The following is a 21,127-nucleotide window of genomic DNA, read 5'->3' as shown; positions in this document are numbered from 1 at the left end:
TGGAAGCCAAAGCGGCACTAAGAATTAAAATTCAATGAATAAATAAATGAAAAGAGGTCAGAACCGGAAAGGAGAGAAGAGAACAAATACATAAACGAAAGTAGAAGTTTTTTCTATCCCTAGACGGAGACGGAAATGAGTCCGTTATCGGAAATAGTATTATGGGTTCGCGACTATACTGTAGTCGAATGTGCTTGGTTCTGGCGATGACATCAATATATCATTGCTTAGCTCGACCATATCGTTTGCTCCATTTAATTCAGATGTCCAAGTTCAATCAATGACGGCGTCATTTCTTGATTCATTTGTAGCATTCCATAATAGATCCTGCCATTCCATTTCTACATATATCATGAAATCTACTAACTGAACTCCTCTCTGGAGCCATATATACGCACACGACTATACTTAGTCCGAAGCCACTCAATGTCCACTTTTGGACAGTAATACAACACGACCTGCCTTAGACTAGGTATTTCTGTAATCAGACGCTCGACCTTTTCTGTCGTGATCGTGTTGAAATGTGACAGGTCCAGCACTTGCAGTCGCCGCAGGTATCGGATAATTAACCCGACCACATCTCTTCCTCGCGACCGATACACGTCGTCATGGGGTACAAATACACCCGGCACAACACTGTCCAGTCCGGCTAGATTGTCTTCGGCCTCGGGATTGGTCCCGTAATACCTCCACGAGCTTTCCAACCCCGTCTCCTCGCCAGTCTCCTCGTCCATCATTGCCAATCGTAATACCTGCAGATTTGGCAGCCGTTCGACTATTTGCTTAAACCAATATGCAACAATCGGCTCCGGGTGTCGCACTAGACCATCTTTCCACAAACTCCCAAACTTTTGCAAACTCATGTCACTCATATCCAGATATTTCAGTGATAAACAGTCACTCGCGGCAACAGACCGAATCAGCGTAACCCACCACAGAGTAGATCCCGCTAAACACAGTTGCTCTATTCCTTCCAACGAGATCAAATGCTGCCCAGTATCAACACTGACCTCGCTCAGCACTTCCATTTGATCTGCTGCAATGACTAGAGAGGGCTTCACTATCGAAAACGATTGCAGCGGATGCAGATTAAAAACTGTGTATCGTAATATCACAGCTTTGCAAGCCCTTGGCACAACCACAAGCCGAGTCGGAAAGGTAGAATACGATAAATCAATACTCTCCAAGTCGGGAGTCAAGTTCGGCATTGTCTCCCAAAAAGGTCTAATCTGCTCGAAATTATGTCGCACATCCAGGAAGGTACATTTGAATTCCTTCAGCCGGTGCGCCATTCGAAGTAAACTATTAATCAGCCGATTGCTGATACTCACCGGATCATTCAATGCAGTGTATTGGAACCCTTGATCAGCGTTCTCCAGAAACGGCAATCCTCCCATTCGAAGAATAATTAAATTTGGGTGTCTGTAGTTCGGCTTGATCAGCTCCGAAAATACATCAATCGGCGACCTTCGGCGTCGCGCAGGATTATATTGTAAGACTAGGTTGAGCTCTCGAAGATTGACAAGATCACCGAGCATCAACGTTTCCACAACATCTCGAGGTTCTTCCAACGGAATTGTAAGCTGAGTTAGCTGATTGAACTTCGCAAACATCGGACGATGCAAGGGCTCCTGTGCATGGATAAGTAAATAGTCCAAGGCAGCGCAGGCATGCAGGATCGTCAAAGATGTTAGGTTTTTCAGTTCGATCGACTCGTATTTCGGCTCCTCTTCAATATTCCGCAGCAGGCATATGCTCTTGTACATATCTTCGTACATCAACCCATCAATTGTCAAATGTTGCAGTTGCGGTCCACATTCATGAATGACCTTCCAAAATACGCGCGACGAGACCGGCCATCGACTTGCACCAAAATCAATAGCAGTTTCTTGTTGCAGGCTGAATTGGATCGACCTATAAAAACTTTTGCAAACGGTCATCATTCGGACTCGGTCTCCCACAGGAAAATATTTTAAAATCATGGCCCAGATTTCGAGTGGCAAGGAACCAGCTATGCGATTTTCAGATTGCTCGACTGGACGCTGTGGACCAGGGTCAAGTCCTAATAGAGCCAAATCACTTGGCTCCGTAATAGCATTTGCCTTCCGTAGTTGTTTGCTTATCTCTAACACCTTTAACCAGTCAGCAAGAATAACTTAATTAGAATTTTGGTATTACCTCTTCATTTTTAGGATCCATCTGGAGAATCTGGTAGACATCTCTGGCTGCAGATTTATACTGTCTTGCCAGGAGAGCCATGGATGCACGATTTAACAATCGGGTAATTATCTCTTCATGAGTTAAAGATCTATAGCACCATTCCAGTCCCTTGCACAGTAAGTACTCGGATTCAAATCCACTAGAGAACATACAGATGTATATAATGCATAGAGCGATTCAGAAAACGTCTGAACAAGAATAGAAGGATATCCGCATCTGATGTCGTCGGCCACCTTGAAATAATAGAGATCAATATTGTTTGAGAATTGAATAAACTTCTCGTCGGTCAATAATAAAGTCTTGACTTTGGCCGAGTACGGTCGACTCGGGAGCGGTCTGAAATAGCTTTCGATCCAAACAGCATGGAGAGCACCATTATTGTTGTCTGTGATGTCTCTGAAAAAGTATCGTTCATAGCAGGACGCGACAATATTTCGGAGATTACTGTAATATATTTCCAGATAGTGTGGACTTGACAGAGCATCATGGGGAGGAAGATATGTGTGGTCATGCGCCATTAGCTGGCTCAATTGGTTGCAAACCTTCAACTAATATGTCGACAAAAGCCTACTAATTAGAAAATTTGATGAGACAGATGTATAGCAAATATTGTGCTGCCGTAGAGATCAAATATCATGAGAAGCGATAGAATTCGATATAACTAATATATTGCTTTCTTAATTTTTCCAATATCCGTATCCTTTACTGCTATGGCTGTTCGTTTTCGATACGTCACTGAACCAGGTTAGTGCATGCCGATATAGGCTACGGCTGAAGATAGTACTATCTATCATCAGCTGATTAAGGCATCCCTCTCTCCAAATCGTCAATCCAGCTATTTACTCTATATTAGTTTGTAGTTCTCGGGTAGGTACATTTATTACTTGATGTCCGGGATTTCATACTTAATTTATCATTGTCATTATTAAATAAAGAAAGATTTTCCTTAAAGACGGTTCGACCAGCCTTGGTACAGTCCTTAGCACACTGTCAGCTCGCATACCAGATCATCTGAAGCGAAATGCAGTTCTCATTGAAAGTGTATCTAAGCGTCCTTAAGTTTCTTGAATTTTCAATTAGTTGCTCATATAGTCGACGCATTGGTTTAAATAATTACTATTCTTTTGGAGTATTCTATCTTGTCTTCTAGGAGTGGCTGAATCGGCTAGTCCAGACGAGTCGTTTAGTGGCGAAATGACTCCTTTCAACGTTGTTATAGATATGGCCTCGCTATCTCACGATCTTACTACAATCCGTATAAGTGCTTGAGGATGTCCAGCTCGATATTTCCAGGTCAACTTTGTTTAATATTAGCCGATCAAGATCATCAAGTTCACCATGAAACGTATAATTATTCTCTGCGACGGTATGCATTACACTATTATCGATTAGCTGATCTGATGTGCTAATGGATTTAAGGAACTTGGCAAAATTCTCTAGTTCAAGATGACTTCAACTCTTCAAATATAACTCGAATCGCCCGTGCCATTTTGCCCTTTGACCAAAGGTCCGTCAATGAGAGCGAGCCGCAGAAAATTAGCCAGATAACATATTATCATCCTGGAGTTGGATCGCGAAAGAATGACAAGCACGATCAATTAGTAGGAGGTATGATTTACAAATTTTATATGAGACGGGGTAGGTATTAAGAAGATATAAGGAGCATTTGGCGAAGGTATCATAGAACAGATCAGACAGGTGTTCGCGTTTATTTCTTTAAATTATGAAGTAAATGATGAACTATTTTTTTTTGGATTTTCTCGAGGGGCATATATGGTTCGATCTATTTGTGGATTGATTCTCGACTTTGGAATCCTCACCGGACGTGGTATGTCGTATTTTGTCAAAGTCTTTGATGCGTACACGGATAGTTCTGCCCCAGTCGGTGTGAACCAAGTCCTTGATTCCTTGAAGAGTAAATTATTAGGCTTAGAAGGTTCGTTTATAGATCCTAAAGATATCATTGTCAAGTTTATGGGTTGCTTTGATACCGTTGGAGCACTTGGAATTCCAAAGCAATTTTCAAACCAGAAAATTCAATATGGATTTCTTAATCTTAATCTGAACGAAAACGTCCAAAATGCACGTCAGGCTTTGTCGTTGGATGAAACTCGTTCGTCGTTTGAACCCACCTTATGGTTTTTCAAGGATACAAAGGAAAACAGAGAACGATACAAACAGGTGTGGTTTACAGGAGTGCATATTAATATCGGAGGTGGCAATATGGGAAATATAATCGAAGGTTCCGATCGTCGAGGCCAAATTGGGAAGGAAAGTTCAAATTCTTTGTCGGATGGGTCATTAATTTGGATGATTTCGGAAGCAAGGTCCTTTTTGGCATTTGATGATGAGTATTTAAGCTTAAATATCTTTCCCAATGGCAAACTAAAAAATGATGTTGACAAAACTGAAGGTTCTATACCTGCATGGTTTTTGGGCCCGATAGCCGATAATTATCATGGTAATATGAACATCTGGAAAATGTTAGGTAGGACACAGAGAAAGGTCGGCAGATACGAGCCAATTTTGCAGAAAAATGAGGACTTGATTAAATCCAAGCAAATTTTGATAGATTTTGGGCAGTCGAACGGTCTTAAAGTTCAATCTTTTGCAAAATTTGATTGGCGATGGCTATTAAATACTGAACCGACGACGCAATCTCTGAAATCAACCGGTCCTTACTCGCCTGAAGTCAGTGCGGTGAGAGACTATGTGGAATTGATAAACAATTTGAATGATTCTCTACAAAATGTTCTGATAAATTACTTGAATTTTGACAAATCTTGCTATGAGTTCCAAAAAGGCGCACTTTTGCATTTCAGGGAATTGCTTAAGTCATTGAATGAATCTGCTAATGACACCCTGGATGACGATCTGGTACATAATAATATTGTACAAGAGCCTAGTTCAGTTGAATCCGTTAAGGCTGCCATAATTAGTTGCACGGAATTGTCTAGTTGTTGGCTAAATGATTACGAGAAAAAGAGGACTAATTTTTCATTCTTCTCCGAAAATGATTACATGCTTTTTGGTAAAACTGAATTGAAAGATTATAATGACTGGCTCCGTTCCTGTGAAAACGCTCAAACTCAAGAGCTGGCAAAAGTACAGACTAGAGTACAGACTAGATTTGAGGAGACGGAAGCTGAAGATCGGAACAGCTACGTAAATTTGGTGAACATTGCCGTGAAAAATTACGTGGAATCGGCCAGTTTTATTTTGAAATCTTATATGGAATTGGCTAAAGATTCCGTAAGGTCTCAAGAGAATGCGTTAGAAATTTACGACCGACGGAAAACGCGGCTTGAAGAGCGCAAGTCGGAAGCGAGAAACAAATTATTGAGGGTCATCTCTGTAGAAAGCTCTAATCTTGGCGATATTTCATCATCAGAGAAAGTGGCCTCTTTTCTCCGTGGTTGCGCCTCTTCAAATGAATTTAATTCAAATTTTAACGGCGTCCCGTTGAAGCGAAGTTATGAGGAATCGGATATTTTGAGCCCAAACGGAGGTGGAAGCGCCAAGTCAGGAGATAAGTGGATAACAAACGAGTTCATCCACCAATCTGTGCTTAACAGAAATGGACCACTTCGGGTTGGCATTCGCTCTCAATCGCTGGATGGCGTCTATATCTCTGGCTATGAGAATGATCGGCAACGTGCACCTAATGAGATAACTATTCCTGTGCAGAAGTATACAAAATTTGAATTGGAATTTTTTACAGAAGGAGGGCAGAAAATTAATTGAATTGATTGATGGCTTTGCGGCCGCAACCTTAGATGTTTTCTGATCTTGAACATGCCAGTTTCCTGCCCAGTTGCTATATTCGTATTTATGTTTGCTATTAATTTTTACTTTTTACTTTTAGTTTTTATTAGTCTATAGTTTAATTAAATATTCAATTGTATTTTGAATTAGTAGTGCATGTGTAAGAGAATTAATATTTATGCGATTGAGGCAATTATAGCACACATAGTTAATAGACCTTTTGGAAATATTTCTCAAAATATAGTTCGAGGCCAGTTGTATTTGTATTCTATGGCATATCAATTTCCTGATTTTCATCTTGGGTTCGTTCTACACTAGAGTGAAGATCGAAAGACTTCTCTACAGATATAGTCAACAAGTTCCGAATGCAGTAGTATATGATGTAGCTGATCAAACTAAATAACGCTAAATATGCCATAAATAGCCGAATCAAAAGCTGGAATGATTTTAATTTTGAATATAGCCTAACTGTCAGAGATTGTCGAACTAGCAATTGCAAAGAGAACAATACTGAAACAACTTAGGTATGTAGGTGATCTATGAGATCAATTCTGATCCTTGCATACGATATGAATCGAACCACATATCCGACCCAAAAAAACACAACATAATTAAAAGATACATAAGAAAACATTTAGGAACGTATGAAAATTCCTTTTCATTTCTTATAACTCAAAGATTCATCTGCATTAGAAGGTATAAGGAGTGTCAGCGGATAGATATCTGAGCGGACACATCTAGCGTACAGAAATCTGACCTATCAAAACTTGAGGTCCTGAATTATAATTATGGATAACTCGTTTGAAAGTATTGAATGATATCTCTGATTATATAATTCAAGTGAAAATGACTCTCTTACGATCATCGTTGAGAAATCAGTGACCAACCCACATTAGATCATTTTTTCCATATAAAGTCATTAATCATGAGAGACAGGAACATGTAAGCATATATCCAATCACATAAAAAGAATGCAAACTCATTCAGCACGGAAGTGGTTGACAGTTTAAAACGCATATATCTGTGGTCTGGTTTGAATTATGCTGTGGTTCTCAAATAGTTTTCAGCATACGAGTGAGACTAAATCCACGGAGGAAGGTTAGATTAGTCCACACTGATTTAACCCTCAGTGAAAAAGTCTATTGTGAGATTTCAAGCATTGTGAATGGCAATATTGATATCGCTAATGAATTATAATTTGAGCCAGATTACTCAATATTCGAGCACTATAGTAGCAAGTAGATGAAACCGTGTTCTGAGCTCAGGACTGCTGGTTTTGTGCATGCATCAAATTTCTTTGTAGACAAGACGCTTCCGGTTAGAGCACTTGCATAAGGTACAGACAGATGTGATACAAACTGATTACAGAATCCGAAATTGGCTTTTGTTTCATCAACTACATTATTTCGGAACTCAAGCCTCTTAGATTAACTCGAGCGATACTTTCTCGCAAAAATGCTTGAAAATGTGATTCTGCTCGAACGCAGGCTGCCGGACACGTGGACGCGCTCAATTAACGTGCAACGAACCAGTAGATTTCTGGTTCCTTGTTTATGAAATAGCTTAAATAGCTGGTTAATCGGTTGATCTACGTGTTGAGACAGCTGGAACATATTGCTCTCTCTAAGATTTGCTATCACGTCTGCGCCAGATTTTGCGCAGTCTACAAACTTTACATCTATTCCATGGCTTTGGATCCGGCAAGTAGTCTGTCAGTTGGTATTAATGCTGTGGATAAACAATCATGGGCATACCGTCGGTAAATCCCGAAGATATTGGTATCTGCCGACTAATTCCACAAAATGCTTACAGCATATTAAAACTGGCTGCAGATTCTAGAGTGTGTTGAGAGTGGCTAATTCAAACGCTTGACGGCGGAAAGGCGAGGATTGGCCATGGCAATCGTCTAGAGAGGAAAGATCTACATTCTCGAATCTAATGAATGCCGGAAATAAGATCCATGCTGGCTCTCGATAGATCGCTCAGCTAAGACGACATCGATAGTTTGCAGGAGTGCAGATGTGCCTGGGCGGATGTGCGTGGGACGACCAGATCCAGAAGGCGAGGCGGCGCTGGATGCGGTACATCGTAAATACAAGAAGGAGCCACGGGGAACTCACCCAAATCAGATAAAATTGGGTTAATTTACCGAATGAGCATAAAAATAGACTGATCAGGTTGTTTACTTTGACTAAATATCTGTATACTAGCGGATTAGTCCGCTAGTTTAGCAGACATATGGATCTGCCATTATTAGTCTCTCCCTTAGACTGACTTTAAGTAGTATTTTATTTGTCTGTCTATCTACTCTAGTTGCACAATATATTTACCATAAAGACTATATAACAACAGTAAAAGTGCAATTCTGGAAGAATGTGATGTCATTGCCCCCCAATAACCGCAGGTGCCCACAGCAGCCGTGTTTGGTCCGGTCGGTGCGCTCGTCTTGAGAGCGCACAACGTCTATTTCTGTCTGTCACAGCAACGCCAACGCCCTAACTGTTTTGACCAGCGGCAACTGGTGACTGTCAGTGGCCTGTCTAAAGCGGCAGCAATTGGACATCAGCAGCAAATAACGCGGGAAATTCGTGTTGCAAACTGCATATTGCTCCGTTTCAGGCAGATGGAACAGAGACAGACAGATTTATCGCCCATCATGATCGGCATCGATTGTGCCTGCCTCTTGGGCAGACATGTCCAATGAGCCAGCACGAGAGCTCTACGCGCTGGAAAATGCTCAATGAAGACCAACACGAGCGCTCCAGTATTTTCGAACGCCATCCAGCTGGCAGACAATGTATCGAAAGAAATGCGACATTAAGCCTTGCTCCTGTTCCAGACAGACTTTTTCTTCTTCAGCCTCTGCCCGCATCCGAACTTGCTCAACTTGTTTCCTCCCGTTAATTCCCGCCAAAGACAAAAAGTACCCACCAAGTAAAATTAGCAGCTCGACAACACCGTTGTCTGTTCGGTTTCTAGATGCGTTCCTATGAGCTTATCGCACTTTAGCTGCTCATCAGGAATGCTTGCCGCAACAATCTTGTCGTCCTGGCAACCCACGATATTGGTCCTTTGTCATTTATCATTTGTCCCGTAGTAAACATGTGCATTATTTTGCGGACTTCCACGATTAGCGGTCGTCGATCTAACCGTAAAGGCAATAAGGGCCGTTTTGCTACCACGTTCTGCTCTCGCTGCTCTCGCTGCCCTCACGACCGACATCCGACTCGGCCTGCTCACGGTACCGCACTGCGCTGCACCGGCGCCCTCGTTCACGAGCTTGCTCTCGCATCTTTCGCCGAAGCGTGGGCTCTAAAAATAAACCTTCATCTTCTCTCTCACTCGGACCATCCAAGCGGCCCAACTTCTCCCACAACAGTAGTGCGCCGGCTCCTCTTTCAGCCGTTCCCTAATAACAAACTTCGTCAAGTCCATCCAAACAAGCCCGCAATAGCAGTAGTAGGGGCGCGCACTTTCCAGTTGTCTATATAAACCCAGCATGATCCCGCCTCGTCTAGATTTCCTCCTCTCGATAAAAATTTCTCTCTCTTTCTCTTAGACTCACAAGCCTGCTCTCTACTCCAATACACAATGAAGTTCACATCAACTGCTATTACCGCTGCTGTTCTCGGCCTCGCCTCTTCGGTCGCTGCCGAATCGGTCAAGCTCTACGCAAAGTCGTCCTCCTCGGCCGTCGACGGCAAGGGTCTCTACGGCCTCCATGAAGGTGCCGCCATTGACTACGTTTTCTTTGGCTCAGACTCTGAGGACTTCAATTACTCGAACAGCTCGATTTACGCTACATATTCCGTTGCCGAGTCCTATTATTACTTCTTCTCCGTTGGCGAGGTTGTTACATATGGTCTTATTGATGAGCCTTCTAAGTTCACGATCGAAGATGGTCTTCTCTCCTACGATGGCTCCACTTCCGGCTTCGCTGCATGCCTCGGTGTCAATGATCCCTACTCATATGGCGCCACCAACTACATCTTGTCCTACTACGGATCTAAGACTCTCTCCAGCAGCTGTGTTGCTATCGAGATCGTTGTCGATGGCGCCTCTTCATCGTCTAGCTCGTCGTCCGTCGCCCCTGTTACCTCCTCTTCCGCCCCGGCTGTCACTTCCTCTTCCGCTGCCGGCTATAACGCTACCGTCACAACTTTTCTCACCGCTGAGACAACTACCTACTGCCCTCCTACCAACACTAGCAGCATTGCTATTTCTACCTTCACTGGCGCTGCCGTCGCCAACAAGGCCTCTGCCGGTGGTCTCCTTGCGCTCGGCGCCATGGCCATGGGTCTTTTCTTGTAATAATCTCATCTGATCTTGGCTTGCTCTAGGTCTTTGTTTAATATTAATACCTTAATAATATAGTAATATAATAATGTGATTGCGATAATAGAACATCTAAGCTCTCTCCTATTTGCTTGGTTAAAACCTGACATCAATTGTTGTGGATTACGCTTTGCAGTTTTGAGTCGGTTCTTAACCGATAATTAGACTTTTCCCACATTCAGCCGTACTTATCCCGATCCGGTAATACATTCTCTCCCGATCCAGTTTAGCGTCTCCTCTCTCCATTGGACTATATCCGAATTGAGTGCTGACTAAGCGGATAACCTCAGTGCAGAGCCAGGAGGGCATTTTTCTGTGATTGAGCGTTCTAATGTCCATTTTTGGTCGTTTTCTGTCGTGCGTATGAACTTTAGAGAATTGAGCTGGCTTGAATTGGTGTGTCATTCCTGACAGTTTTGCTGCGAGAATGGATGTGCAGATTTCATCGCAGCTCCAGACCAGATGAAATGTGGTCTGAGCCGTGGCCGTGGTTGGTTGTAACATAATTGCATAGACCTGAAGTTGCGCCTTTGGCTAATTATGTTCCGGTTTAGTTTGCATTGACTGTATTGTGAGGACCGTGCTATGGTTTATTCACATCATGATGTCCAGTATCGAATTCGTTTACTTATCCGTCATATTCACATTTGTTCAATTTTGTGCCTGATTCCAGTACAGATGGATCAAATATTGTGTCATTATTGCAAATATTGTAGCTATAGAAGGTGCAAAGTCTGGGGTCGAGCTGATATTGATCTCAGAACTGAATGCGGAATGAATCAAGGCACTGCCGGCGGTAGAATCTAATCCTTGTACATGTTCCTGTATGCGGTTTCCCTCTGTGTTGTTGTCATGATACGCAATCCTCTAACCATGCTTTAAAGTAATTCAGCCTGGCTTATAAAGATTAGGATTTTGTGACTCTTCATATATTTGCTCCTGATATTTCAGATACCACATTTGTTTGTTTTCGTGACCATAATGCTATATTCATGTTTCTCAGAATCCGCAAATTGCTGCTACTGGTTTCTTCATCAATATTTGGAAGAAGGTGCGGACGACTATATGATTGGCCTGTAGTCTTCTCTCTGGTTCCAAGAATGACCTCGTTAACTTTTTGATAGGCTTTTGTCAACAGTCTGCTGCTTAGAACTGGGATGCTGTTTGTCGTCTTACTTAACTATGGTTTCAAATCAGATTTTGCCCTTAGAACGCTCAATTTTGAGTTGATATTAGAAACTTAAGCAAATGCAAGTTACTGCTATGTCTATCTCCTGATTGTAACTTTTCAGGATGCGATTAACCCCATTTACTGCCGTAATTTCTCCTGATCAGACTGTCTTGTAGTCAACTATTACTATATCACCCTAACGCCTTCTACCTCTCCTGGCATCCTGATAATGAATGTTTCAAATAATTCAAGCCTCTCTGGCATCTTTTTACGTGTTCAATATAGGCCCTGCAATGTCAGACAGTTCACAACCAACTCTTACGTCATCATTTATCTAATGTTACATAAGCACACTAATCACCTGACTGAGATGGAATATCGTCAAATTTTCGTAGGCGATAGTCAACAGGACTAATCAAACCAGACATCACGGTCCAATTGGTCGACAATCTCGCGGAATTGTACAATTACTTGTTGCTTGAGAACTCGTGGTTGCGATGACCTCACAATTTCTACTGAAAGCTCGCTTCTTTGTGCAGCCGACGGTATCCGAACTGACTCTCGGTCGGTCCAGTGCAAGTAGACCAGGAAGACGACATCTATCTAGCACAGCAGTTGTCGAAAAGTCGTTCAAACGCCGGCAAGTTTGGCCAGACTGGTTGAAAGCCAAGGCCGGATTTAAAATTGCGAATGCCTCAGCAAAGCAGAAGAAAGAGCACAAGCGGATTCTGTTCACGCCGCCCAAAAATGATTCCTGGTCCATTTACCCGTTCAAGAAGGCCATTGCAAAGCTGAGCGATAAATCTGCTCGCGGATCGTTGAAGCCAGCAGGTGCAATCAATTTGCAAAATTTGACTCCGGCTGGTGTCCAGTTCGATGCTAAATCCGGACTTGTCGAAGGTTCACTGGCCGTTTATGGGCCGGGAGCTAGGCGTGACCTCAGAAAGCTCGAAGCCGTGTATGAGAACCAGTATTTCAACATCACCAGTGAATGGGCGACGATTGTAAGGGGAGAGACTATTGCTGCAATAGATTCAATACTGGAGCCAGTGAAACAGCAACCCGAGTGTAAAAAACGATTGCTTTTGACCGGTGCAAACGGTGTTGGTAAGACTGTTGTTTTGCAACAACTGGCATTAGCTGGAGTGCAGAATCAGCTGTTTGTTATACATTTCCCTAATGCTCGACGACTGGTTGATGGCTCAGTCGATTATGAAGTTTCCGACCAAGACCCGGCCTTATACGATCAGCGGATGTATACCTCTAGACTGCTCCGGCGTCTGGATTTGGTATATCGCGACCATACTTCCTGCGCCATTCACAAGGCCAAATTGCACAATGATATCGAGTTCACGTTCGGGCGTGGCGAGTCTATTAATCTCAAGGCAGGCAAAAGCTCGCTGTTTGATCTAATCAAGGCAGGCCGTGCAAATCGTATGAACTCGGTTAAGGCGTTCAAGGCCTTGATTGCAGAGCTTGAACAATCGCCCGATGTTCCTGTGTTATTTACAGTCGACAATTTGTCTGCATTTTCAGAATCATATTACACCGAGTACTACAGCGCTGATTACAAGAGACTCCGCCATGATAGTTTCTATTTCCCACGACTGATTGTGCAGCTTTTAGCTGGCGAATCTGCATTGCCCCGATATGGAATTATCGCTACTACGCAGGCATCTGACACCAGTCTTACTTTACAGCATTTGCTTGAGAACAAGGCTCCTCATCCATATGTCAATCCTTCGCGCGAGCGGTACGATGCCGAACTGGTCAGAAACCTAATTTCCGTGCCAATTCTCAAAGTATCCAACTTCTCGCTTGCAAATACTGATTTATACCTCAATTATCTTCGCGAAGCAGGCCTAATTACTCTACACGCTGACCGATTGCAAAAGTATCTAAAGACTCGCTCTGTACTGGAAAAGCGTGTTTATGCACTCTCGCCTGAACGTCCTGTGTATGGTATCCAGATGCGTGAGAAGGTCTTAAAAGAAGTTGCACTCTTGGGCCCAATTTCGCGTCTTAAACACGATTCAGTCTTGCGTGTTCCTGATCTGGGAAATTTGTATTCCGCAAAGCTAGTTCGCAGAGCAACTGATGTCGCCATTGAACGCAGTGAGCGACGAAATACTTCTACAAATACTGATGCTGATAATGATGCAGATGCAGATGCTACCGCCGATAACGTAGCTGATAAGGCATTTAAGCTTTTAAGTGCCCAAGAAGGGTTCGCGAGAGCAACAGGTACAGACATTGAGAACCGGTACGAGTCCGACGGTGCGACAATCATCCTGGGCAAGCAAGAAGTCAACGGGTTCGTCGACCTTGTATTGGATGAGCGCAAATCAGAGTACTGGAAACGACTCGTCCAGACAAGGTTCCTGACGTCTGGAAACGGAAATCCCCGGTCGTTGCTTAAAGGCGTATTGTTTGATCTCGCTTGAGCTATTACTCGGTAAAAGGTTAGAATATTGATTGTGCAGTTACTTCATTTGTAGATATGTTTTGAAACCGAGAGTTGTATTATAAGTTACATGATAAATTATACTTTTCCAAACTAATCTTCAGATATTTACTTATTTTTGATTAATTCGAGATCAAAAATTTGTTTTCTGCGAAAACTGGAGAACGTCTTGCATCCAAATAGAGCATCAGCGTTTTAGTGCATTCATCCGCGCTTCTACCGCGCGAGCTCTTCGTTCCCGTTCAATCTTCAAACGTGCTTCAGGGGTCAATCCAGTCAGCAGCTGCTTTTCTGTACTGATTCTTGTCGCCACTGAGCTTGCCAATTTTTTCCCCGGATTCGTGTTTGTTGAATGAGTCCGTGTTGCTCTTGCCTCTTCCTCTGCTTGTCTAACTGCTTCTGCTCGATCTGCGGCACGCTCAGCTGCCTCCTTAGCATCTCTGCTCGCGATCCCGGCCCGATCTATCGCAGATGCAACATGTGCTTGACTCCAGTCCCATTTCGTTGGCCATTCGGACTTAGCTACTCGGAACTCATCACGCGTAGCGCGGTCACCGGCTAGATCCCACGGGGTTCGACCGTCGCCGTTGGTAAGTTCAGGATTAGCGGAAATCGGAGGAGATAGAAGCAAGAATACCATTTTAGGTAGTGAAAGCGACGCAGCAAGATGAAGCATAGTAGGTGTATGGTAATATTGTGATTCAGGAACAAAGCGAAAATCGGATAAAATTCCATGCGTAGTTAGATAGTTCGTCAGCGGCTTGATCCGGGACTTACGTATCATAGCAACTAATTGACTAGTATGTAGCTCTTCAGGTGATATTTCCACGACTTCCGGGCCACTCGCCGACTCAAGGCTAACTTTGGGCTTCGGCTTCGATTTCATGCTTGCTGCCGGTGGTTCCGGGGTAATAATGGTATCTAATTTAACCACTTTCGGGCGCGTCAGTTCTAACCACACTCGCTTGACTTCATGACCTGTAGCACGTCTTGTCGAAAACGGAATTCCCTTAATCCGGTGATCGTGTGCAGATATCACGGAGCCTTCATAACCTGTCAATATTGCGCGATTCGCTTTTCCATTGGCTCGAACAAATATATGGCTTGCTCGCTCCAAATATGGCTTCCAGTCAGCCAATAGCTCTCGGATCTCTGTCGACAGCGCGGCCTCATTATACCTCCGAATAGATGAACCAGCAGAATGCGCTTTTCCTTTTGCATTGTCATTTGCAGACTGTGAGCCGCCTTGTTTACGCCGAGTTGTATATCGGTGAAATGTCTTATGCTGCAGAAACACTACGGGATCAGACTTGTTCAAAGGGTTCATAGCGTGCGAAACGACTGCACCAGCAAAATGGCCTCCACCGAGCATTAATACTACTGATACTGGACCATCAACTGGAGGAACAAAAATATGCGCACCGGATCTCGAGCGCCCCAAATCGGCTTCAATTTGCTGATCTTTTATGAGCGCAAGTGCTTGTCCAGCTCCAGCTGCCGGAAACAGTGTAGAGTATATAGCAAAAACATCTTCCGGCGGGAGCATCGTCGATTTGTAAAAGAAATAAGGCGACTTTCTTTGAAGAGGGGTGAATTCTTCATCTTCGGCTATAGAACCCAAATATGTTTGCTTCAGTAAACCTGATATCCGATCATCGTCATTTTCATTTTCATTGTCTGACTCGGACGAATCAGACCCAGAAATCGATCCCTCATATTCTAAAAAAAATGAGAATGTTATTCGAACATATTAAAATTTGCGAAATCTTACCGTCCAGCATCTGTTCGAAAGTTGGCAGATCTACTGCATCCAATCCCACGACCTTCCGTTTTACATTGAACCTATGATAATCTGAGCGATAATGATCCCGCTGCTCTTGTTGAGATGAAGCCAAATAGCCACATGTTCCACATTTTACGTCCTCCGTAGGCAAGACTGAAAATGCGAGCGGATCTGTGGCCGGATTCAGACTAGACGAGGAATCAAGAGAGAGCGAATTGGTTGGAGTAAAATTTTGCGCCTCGATAGGGGTCAGTGTGCTGAGTAAGGCGGACGGCAGAGAGTAGACGTAGAAGGGTGAATTAGACATGAACTGTGCGATGGTGATACTTCGCTTGAAAATCAGCTTATCAGTATTACTGGAAGATTTCACCTCACGGAGCTGTCGCCTACCCGCTATCAAATATCAACAGTAAATCAAAATATGTAGATTTCTAGAACCTGCTCAGCAATGCAGTTCAAAATCTCAGAATGAAAAATAAAGCTCTGAATAAAATCAGAAAAAATGCAATAAAATTAAAAGCAATAGAATTATGTAACCAAGTTTACGACCAAAATACTTTTCTTAGGCCACCTTCAGTGAAACCCAGCTAGACCTGCTTTTCTACACTTGTTTCCTTTGAAATCCCAGTGAAGACAAAGCTACGAAAACAAAGTTCTCCCAGACCAACGCGGGCGTCTGGTCACGGCTGAACTCAAAAGCGACCATCAAGCTCAGTCAGCTCATAACAATTGAGGGCAAAAAATATCATCGCAAATGCGTTCAGAATCTCAATCAAATACTGTTCGTATCAGAGTTTTCAGCTTGTGCCAATCGACAATCGCACATGCAAGTACCATTGGCAACCTGGAAATAAGCTGCAAAGGCCGAACTACAGCCAGTTTATCAGAGCCCGACGGGGCGCGATGGCGGCCGACTTCTCATATCAGAACGGCCCTTGCCAGCAGTTCACCACCACGTTCACGATATAGTACCGTCCTAATCGAGTTTCTGTACATCAATTGTATTTGTCCGCTCCCGGTGGCGTTGCCTTTTGTTTGCCGCGTACCGCTTCCTTGAGTCCACGGGTAGACAAAACTTCAAACGGTAGACGCAGAGGAAAGTATGTGACTTTGGATCAGCTGGGTCTCTACTGTCTTCTCAGCTCTCCAGGTCGAACCCAAGCTGATAGGTGATCACGTCGAGATTTCTAGGTTCTCTTATGTACAACTTATCGCACTTCTTACGGTATCTATGTCTCTGGACTAGTCCTCTTAGAAGCAATCCAAGTTAAATGGAGAGCCAGTTGATATGTAGCGGGAGATTTAGTGATTAGCCAGCAGCCGTGGCAGAAAATTATGGCTTTTTCACTCGGCCACCGATCATCTCAGTTTCGTCAACACCTTTTCTTCGATCATTTCGGAGGCTACTGTGTGCACTGCATCGCTAAATTTGTTATCAAATTGCTAATCATAACATTTAAGATACTCATATCTTGATAATTTTTTCATTAGAGCTCTACTACATAGAACATATTCCTTTAACTAATCTTATTATCCATATCCCTTGGAAAGTCATCGACGATCTGTCGCTAAGGAGATATCGATAAACAATTTAGGTCTTTTTCCAAGAACGCCTTCTGCACGTCGCTACGATTGGTACTCCACCTTGTACCTAGCGCTATGATATCTTATCCAAGCATAAATGTGAATTTCATTGAATTATCCGGTTCTAGCCTCTTCCTAGAGTACTGTGATGTGATACCCGGCCGTCTACTGGTTGACTTTCAACTTGTGGACTGCTGCCAATATCTCAATCCGGGCTGATTCCTCATCCTCTTTATGTGTCATCACTTCCCCCCACACCTGATGACATTTGTGTCGCTTGACCTTTGGGTTCTCAAATAAGCTAATATCGTTATATCTACCGTCTTTGTTTTCTCGCTAGAAAAGTCGTATATACCTATAGCGCTTGTCTCAGACGCTCTTTGATAGCCGTCTTCGTGTCTTGTTTCTGATCCAGTTCTTGCTCTAGTTGGGGAATGACAAGGATATATAAAGTCCCCGTTTACACCTGTCAGTTCCGCTTAGATTTTCACAGTTGCCATCTACTTCACTAGATCAGTATCAAATCGTTAGCTTTGGTCAGTGTGTAACTCTGTCTAAATCCAAAATGACTGATTTTGAAGAAAAGAAGCAGTCTCTTGTGACTGAAATCGAGGAAGATTCGATTGAAGGAACTTTTGAAAACTTGACCTCATTGCAAGACAAGAACTCGGCTGATATTATTGAAGTTGAATTGAGCGGAAACGCCTCTGACAATACCGTCAATGTGTTTTCGTCTTCTTATGTTCCCGAAAGGCGTCTGAGCGATGAAGAAAGACAGAGAATTATAGATTTTATTCATAATTCCTCAGATCTTCAAGATATCCTTGAAGATGAGATCCAGCTAGACTTTATTCTGGATCGTTATCCTTTGCTGACCATTGACGAGGCTTTAGATATCGTCAAAAAGGCTGAAGAGTATCATGAAGATGACTTCAACTTTCCGATTCCGACAATGGAGAAGCTGCACATGCTTGTAAAGGGACCTGAGCAGTCAGGACTAACATTAGAAGAATATGAAATTGAACTTTGTCTTGAAGCAGTCTTGATGAAATTTCATTCTCCATATCCTGAAGTTCGCGCTGTTACTAATCCAGTTGATGATCCTTCCGAGTATGTCGAGACAATTCGGGCCTATATTATTGGGTTGTTTTGGTCTGGAGTAGGTTCTATGGTTGCTGAGATGTTCCAAGCCCGTCAACCGGCTTTGACTTTGAAGTCAACAGTTCTACAGCTTCTTGTTTATCCTTGTGGTATGGCGGCGGCCAAAATTCTCCCTGATTTGGGTATTACTATACGAGGTACCCGACATTCGCTTAATCCTGGTCCTTGGACATACAAGGAGCAGATGTTTGCAACCATCATGACAAATACTGGTGGCCGTTTTTCAAACTTGATCAACTACGTGTTTCTCTTTGGACTTCCCGTGTTCTACGATCAGACATGGGTAGGATTTGGATTTATGATTCTACTCAACATTTCTACTGAGTATTTCGGGTTTGGAATGGCCGGTATTCTTCGTCGCTGGGTAGTTTATTCTCCGAAGGCTGTGTGGCCAACTATGCTACCTACTTTGGCGTTGAACAAGACACTTTTACTTCCAGAAGAGAAAACGGCAATTCATGGTTGGACAATGACTCGATACAAATTTTTACTGATTTTCATGATTGGATCGTTCGTATACTATTTTCTTCCAGACTTTTTGTTCCAGGCTTTGTCGACTTTCAATTGGATGACTTGGATTGCTCCGCAGAACAAAAATTTGGCTTTTATTACTGGCTCGATTCTTGGTCTCGGATTTAATCCTATTTCGACTTTTGACTGGGCAGTGATTAATAACCAGCAGCCATTGGTGACACCGTTCTATGCTACTCTCAATTACTACTTAGGTGCAGTAGGAGGAGCTTTACTGATTTTGGCATTGTATTACACCAATTACAAATCAACCGCATATCTGCCAATCAATTCCGCGAATACATTTGACAATGAGGCTTCGAAGTACAATGTTTCGCGAGTTTCTCAGAACAATAAGCTGGACATCGATGCTTATAAGAACTATTCTCCGCCATATCTGTCCGCGGGAAACTTGGTTCGTCAAGGGGCGGCGTTTGCTCAATATACACTCTCGTTTGTGTTTGTTGGACTCACAGATTGGCGACTTTTGAAGAGCACGTTTTACGGCATGTATCGTAGTATCCGATATCGCAACTCGTCGGGCTATAATGATTTCGACGATCCGATTACTAGGATGATGACGGCGTATCCAGAGGTGCCCGATTGGTGGTACTATTGCATTTTGTTGATTTCCTTGGTTATGGGTATCATAGCATTTCAGCTCTATCCGTTAGGTATAGGTGTATGGATTATATTTGTTGTGTTTGCGATTTCCATGGCCCTATTGGTCCCATCGGCGATTGTCTACGCTGTATCCGGCTATCAACTTGTAATGAATGATTTTATGGCTCTTGTCGGTGGCTATCTTGCACCTGGGTCCGGAATGGGAGTATTAATGTGTCGATTCTATGGTTGGAATACAGATACGCAGGCTGAGACGTTTGTGTCCGATCTCAAGCTGGGCCATTACGCAAAACTGCCTCCTCGGGCTGTTTTCAGAGGACAAATGGTAGCGACATTTTTACATGTCTTTGTGACAATTGGCGGAATCTACACCGTACTTGATGTGATCCCTGATCTTTGCACCACTGGACAAGTCGATCGGTATACATGTCCAGTGGAGAATGGAATGTTTACGTCAGTGACGTTGTTTGGCACTATAGGGCCGGACCGGATTTTCAACACTCTATATCCAGGATTGTCTTACTGCTTTCTTGTCGGCGCACTTGTGGCAATTTTATTTTACTTCCTGCGACGGTACTTTCCAGATAAATGTCGTTACATTCATCCGGTGGTAATCATGTCAGGGGTTGCTAGCTGGGGTCAGACATATAATCTTTCGTATTATACACCAGGAATGATTATCTCGTACTTTTTCATGTATCTAATGAAGCGGCGTTACCTGGCATGGTGGACAAAGTACAACTATGTACTGACGTCTGCGCTTACTGCGGGCACAGCGTTTTCAGCAATTCTAATTTTTGGCGCCATCAATTACACGCGTACGACGGTGAACTGGTGGGGTAATACTGTTTATAAAGCTGGGGTGGATGGCACGACGGCGGCGCGGTTGACATTAAATGAAGGTGAATATTTCGGGATTCGAAGAGGAACATTTTCTTAATTTCTTGAAAATTGAACTCTGTCATACGATCAGTAGTATGTAACTTAATGTTAGAGATATTCTGAATATAGATAATGCAGGTTAATTTACTTTAAAGAACTCAGGATCACTATGCACTAAGTAAATCAAATTCAGACTTCAAGACAGAGCCATCTACAAGTCTGGTAAAATCAGCTAAGATTGTATTGGCACTATCTCTTCCACAGTAGTGCTGTCTCAGAATATTCTAAAAAATGGAACATCGAAACGACGCTCAAATATAAAAATTTAGCTGTTTAGGAGCTCTCATTTCTTTATAGTCATGTTATGTTTGACTGAGTACAACGGATTTTCCAATAATTGATCTACGACAATGAATGCGCTGAGCTCAATTTCCAATCATTTTCTATTAGGATTATTTTTTTTCTCTATTTGTCAATCAATTTTGATAGCATATCAAAAATAATCTAAAAAATAACCGGACACTGGTTTGAACTTATTTGGAGTAACTCAACTAAGTAAAGCCGAGAGAAAGTAACAAGGTCTGCACTGAATTATAGTGAATTTCCCAAATAAGTAATTCTAAGTCGA

At 42.9% G+C, this 21,127-nt stretch overlaps 6 protein-coding genes across 6 annotated transcripts; 4 read left to right on the top strand and 2 right to left on the bottom strand.

The window, feature by feature from the left end:
• Positions 1–273: 273 nt before the first annotated feature.
• Positions 274–3,032, bottom strand: V1516DRAFT_713680 (uncharacterized protein; the record flags this gene model as incomplete). The annotated part of the gene is made up of 4 exons (XM_066924316.1): positions 2,373–3,032; positions 2,179–2,328; positions 399–2,132; positions 274–378 (listed from the first exon to the last, which is right to left on the bottom strand). Exons 1-4 carry the CDS (start codon positions 2,736–2,738, stop codon positions 274–276), a joined length of 2,355 nt encoding a protein of 784 aa, XP_066775801.1. The 5' UTR covers positions 2,739–3,032.
• A 526-nt stretch (positions 3,033–3,558) lies between these two features.
• Positions 3,559–5,964, top strand: V1516DRAFT_666104 (uncharacterized protein; the record flags this gene model as incomplete). Its single annotated transcript, XM_066920725.1, has 3 exons — positions 3,559–3,586; positions 3,640–3,828; positions 3,881–5,964. The coding sequence occupies 3 exons, from the start codon at positions 3,559–3,561 to the stop codon at positions 5,962–5,964; spliced, it is 2,301 nt and encodes a 766-aa protein (XP_066775800.1).
• Positions 5,965–9,520: 3,556 nt separating this feature from the next.
• Positions 9,521–10,407, top strand: V1516DRAFT_680249 (uncharacterized protein). Its single transcript, XM_066923055.1, has one exon. It carries the CDS (start codon positions 9,577–9,579, stop codon positions 10,294–10,296), a length of 720 nt encoding a protein of 239 aa, XP_066775799.1. The 5' UTR covers positions 9,521–9,576; the 3' UTR covers positions 10,297–10,407.
• Positions 10,408–11,988: 1,581 nt separating this feature from the next.
• V1516DRAFT_628614 (mitochondrial 37S ribosomal mS29 domain-containing protein) lies at positions 11,989–13,935 on the top strand (the record flags this gene model as incomplete). The annotated part of the gene is made up of 2 exons (XM_066919849.1): positions 11,989–13,417; positions 13,529–13,935. 2 exons carry the CDS (start codon positions 11,989–11,991, stop codon positions 13,933–13,935), a joined length of 1,836 nt encoding a protein of 611 aa, XP_066775798.1.
• Positions 13,936–14,142: 207 nt separating this feature from the next.
• Positions 14,143–16,045, bottom strand: V1516DRAFT_687300 (uncharacterized protein; the record flags this gene model as incomplete). The annotated part of the gene is made up of 2 exons (XM_066923718.1): positions 14,143–15,674; positions 15,727–16,045. 2 exons carry the CDS (start codon positions 16,043–16,045, stop codon positions 14,143–14,145), a joined length of 1,851 nt encoding a protein of 616 aa, XP_066775797.1.
• A 1,842-nt stretch (positions 16,046–17,887) lies between these two features.
• Positions 17,888–20,991, top strand: V1516DRAFT_708598 (OPT oligopeptide transporter protein-domain-containing protein; the record flags this gene model as incomplete). Its single annotated transcript, XM_066924198.1, has 2 exons — positions 17,888–18,077; positions 18,153–20,991. 2 exons carry the CDS (start codon positions 17,888–17,890, stop codon positions 20,555–20,557), a joined length of 2,595 nt encoding a protein of 864 aa, XP_066775796.1. The 3' UTR covers positions 20,558–20,991.
• Positions 20,992–21,127: the final 136 nt, after the last annotated feature.

This window comes from Lipomyces oligophaga (assembly GCF_038497815.1).
Source record: "Lipomyces oligophaga strain CBS 7107 unplaced genomic scaffold V1516scaffold_7, whole genome shotgun sequence".
NCBI lineage: Eukaryota > Fungi > Ascomycota > Lipomycetes > Lipomycetales > Lipomycetaceae > Lipomyces > [Lipomyces] oligophaga.
This window is presented reverse-complemented; position numbering and strand designations above follow the sequence as displayed.

What these genes read in the sequence shown, in the direction of transcription:
- V1516DRAFT_680249 (XM_066923055.1), top strand. Translation starts at nt 9,577, where the DNA reads ATGAAGTTCACATCAACTGCTATTACCGCTGCTGTTCTCGGCCTCGCC.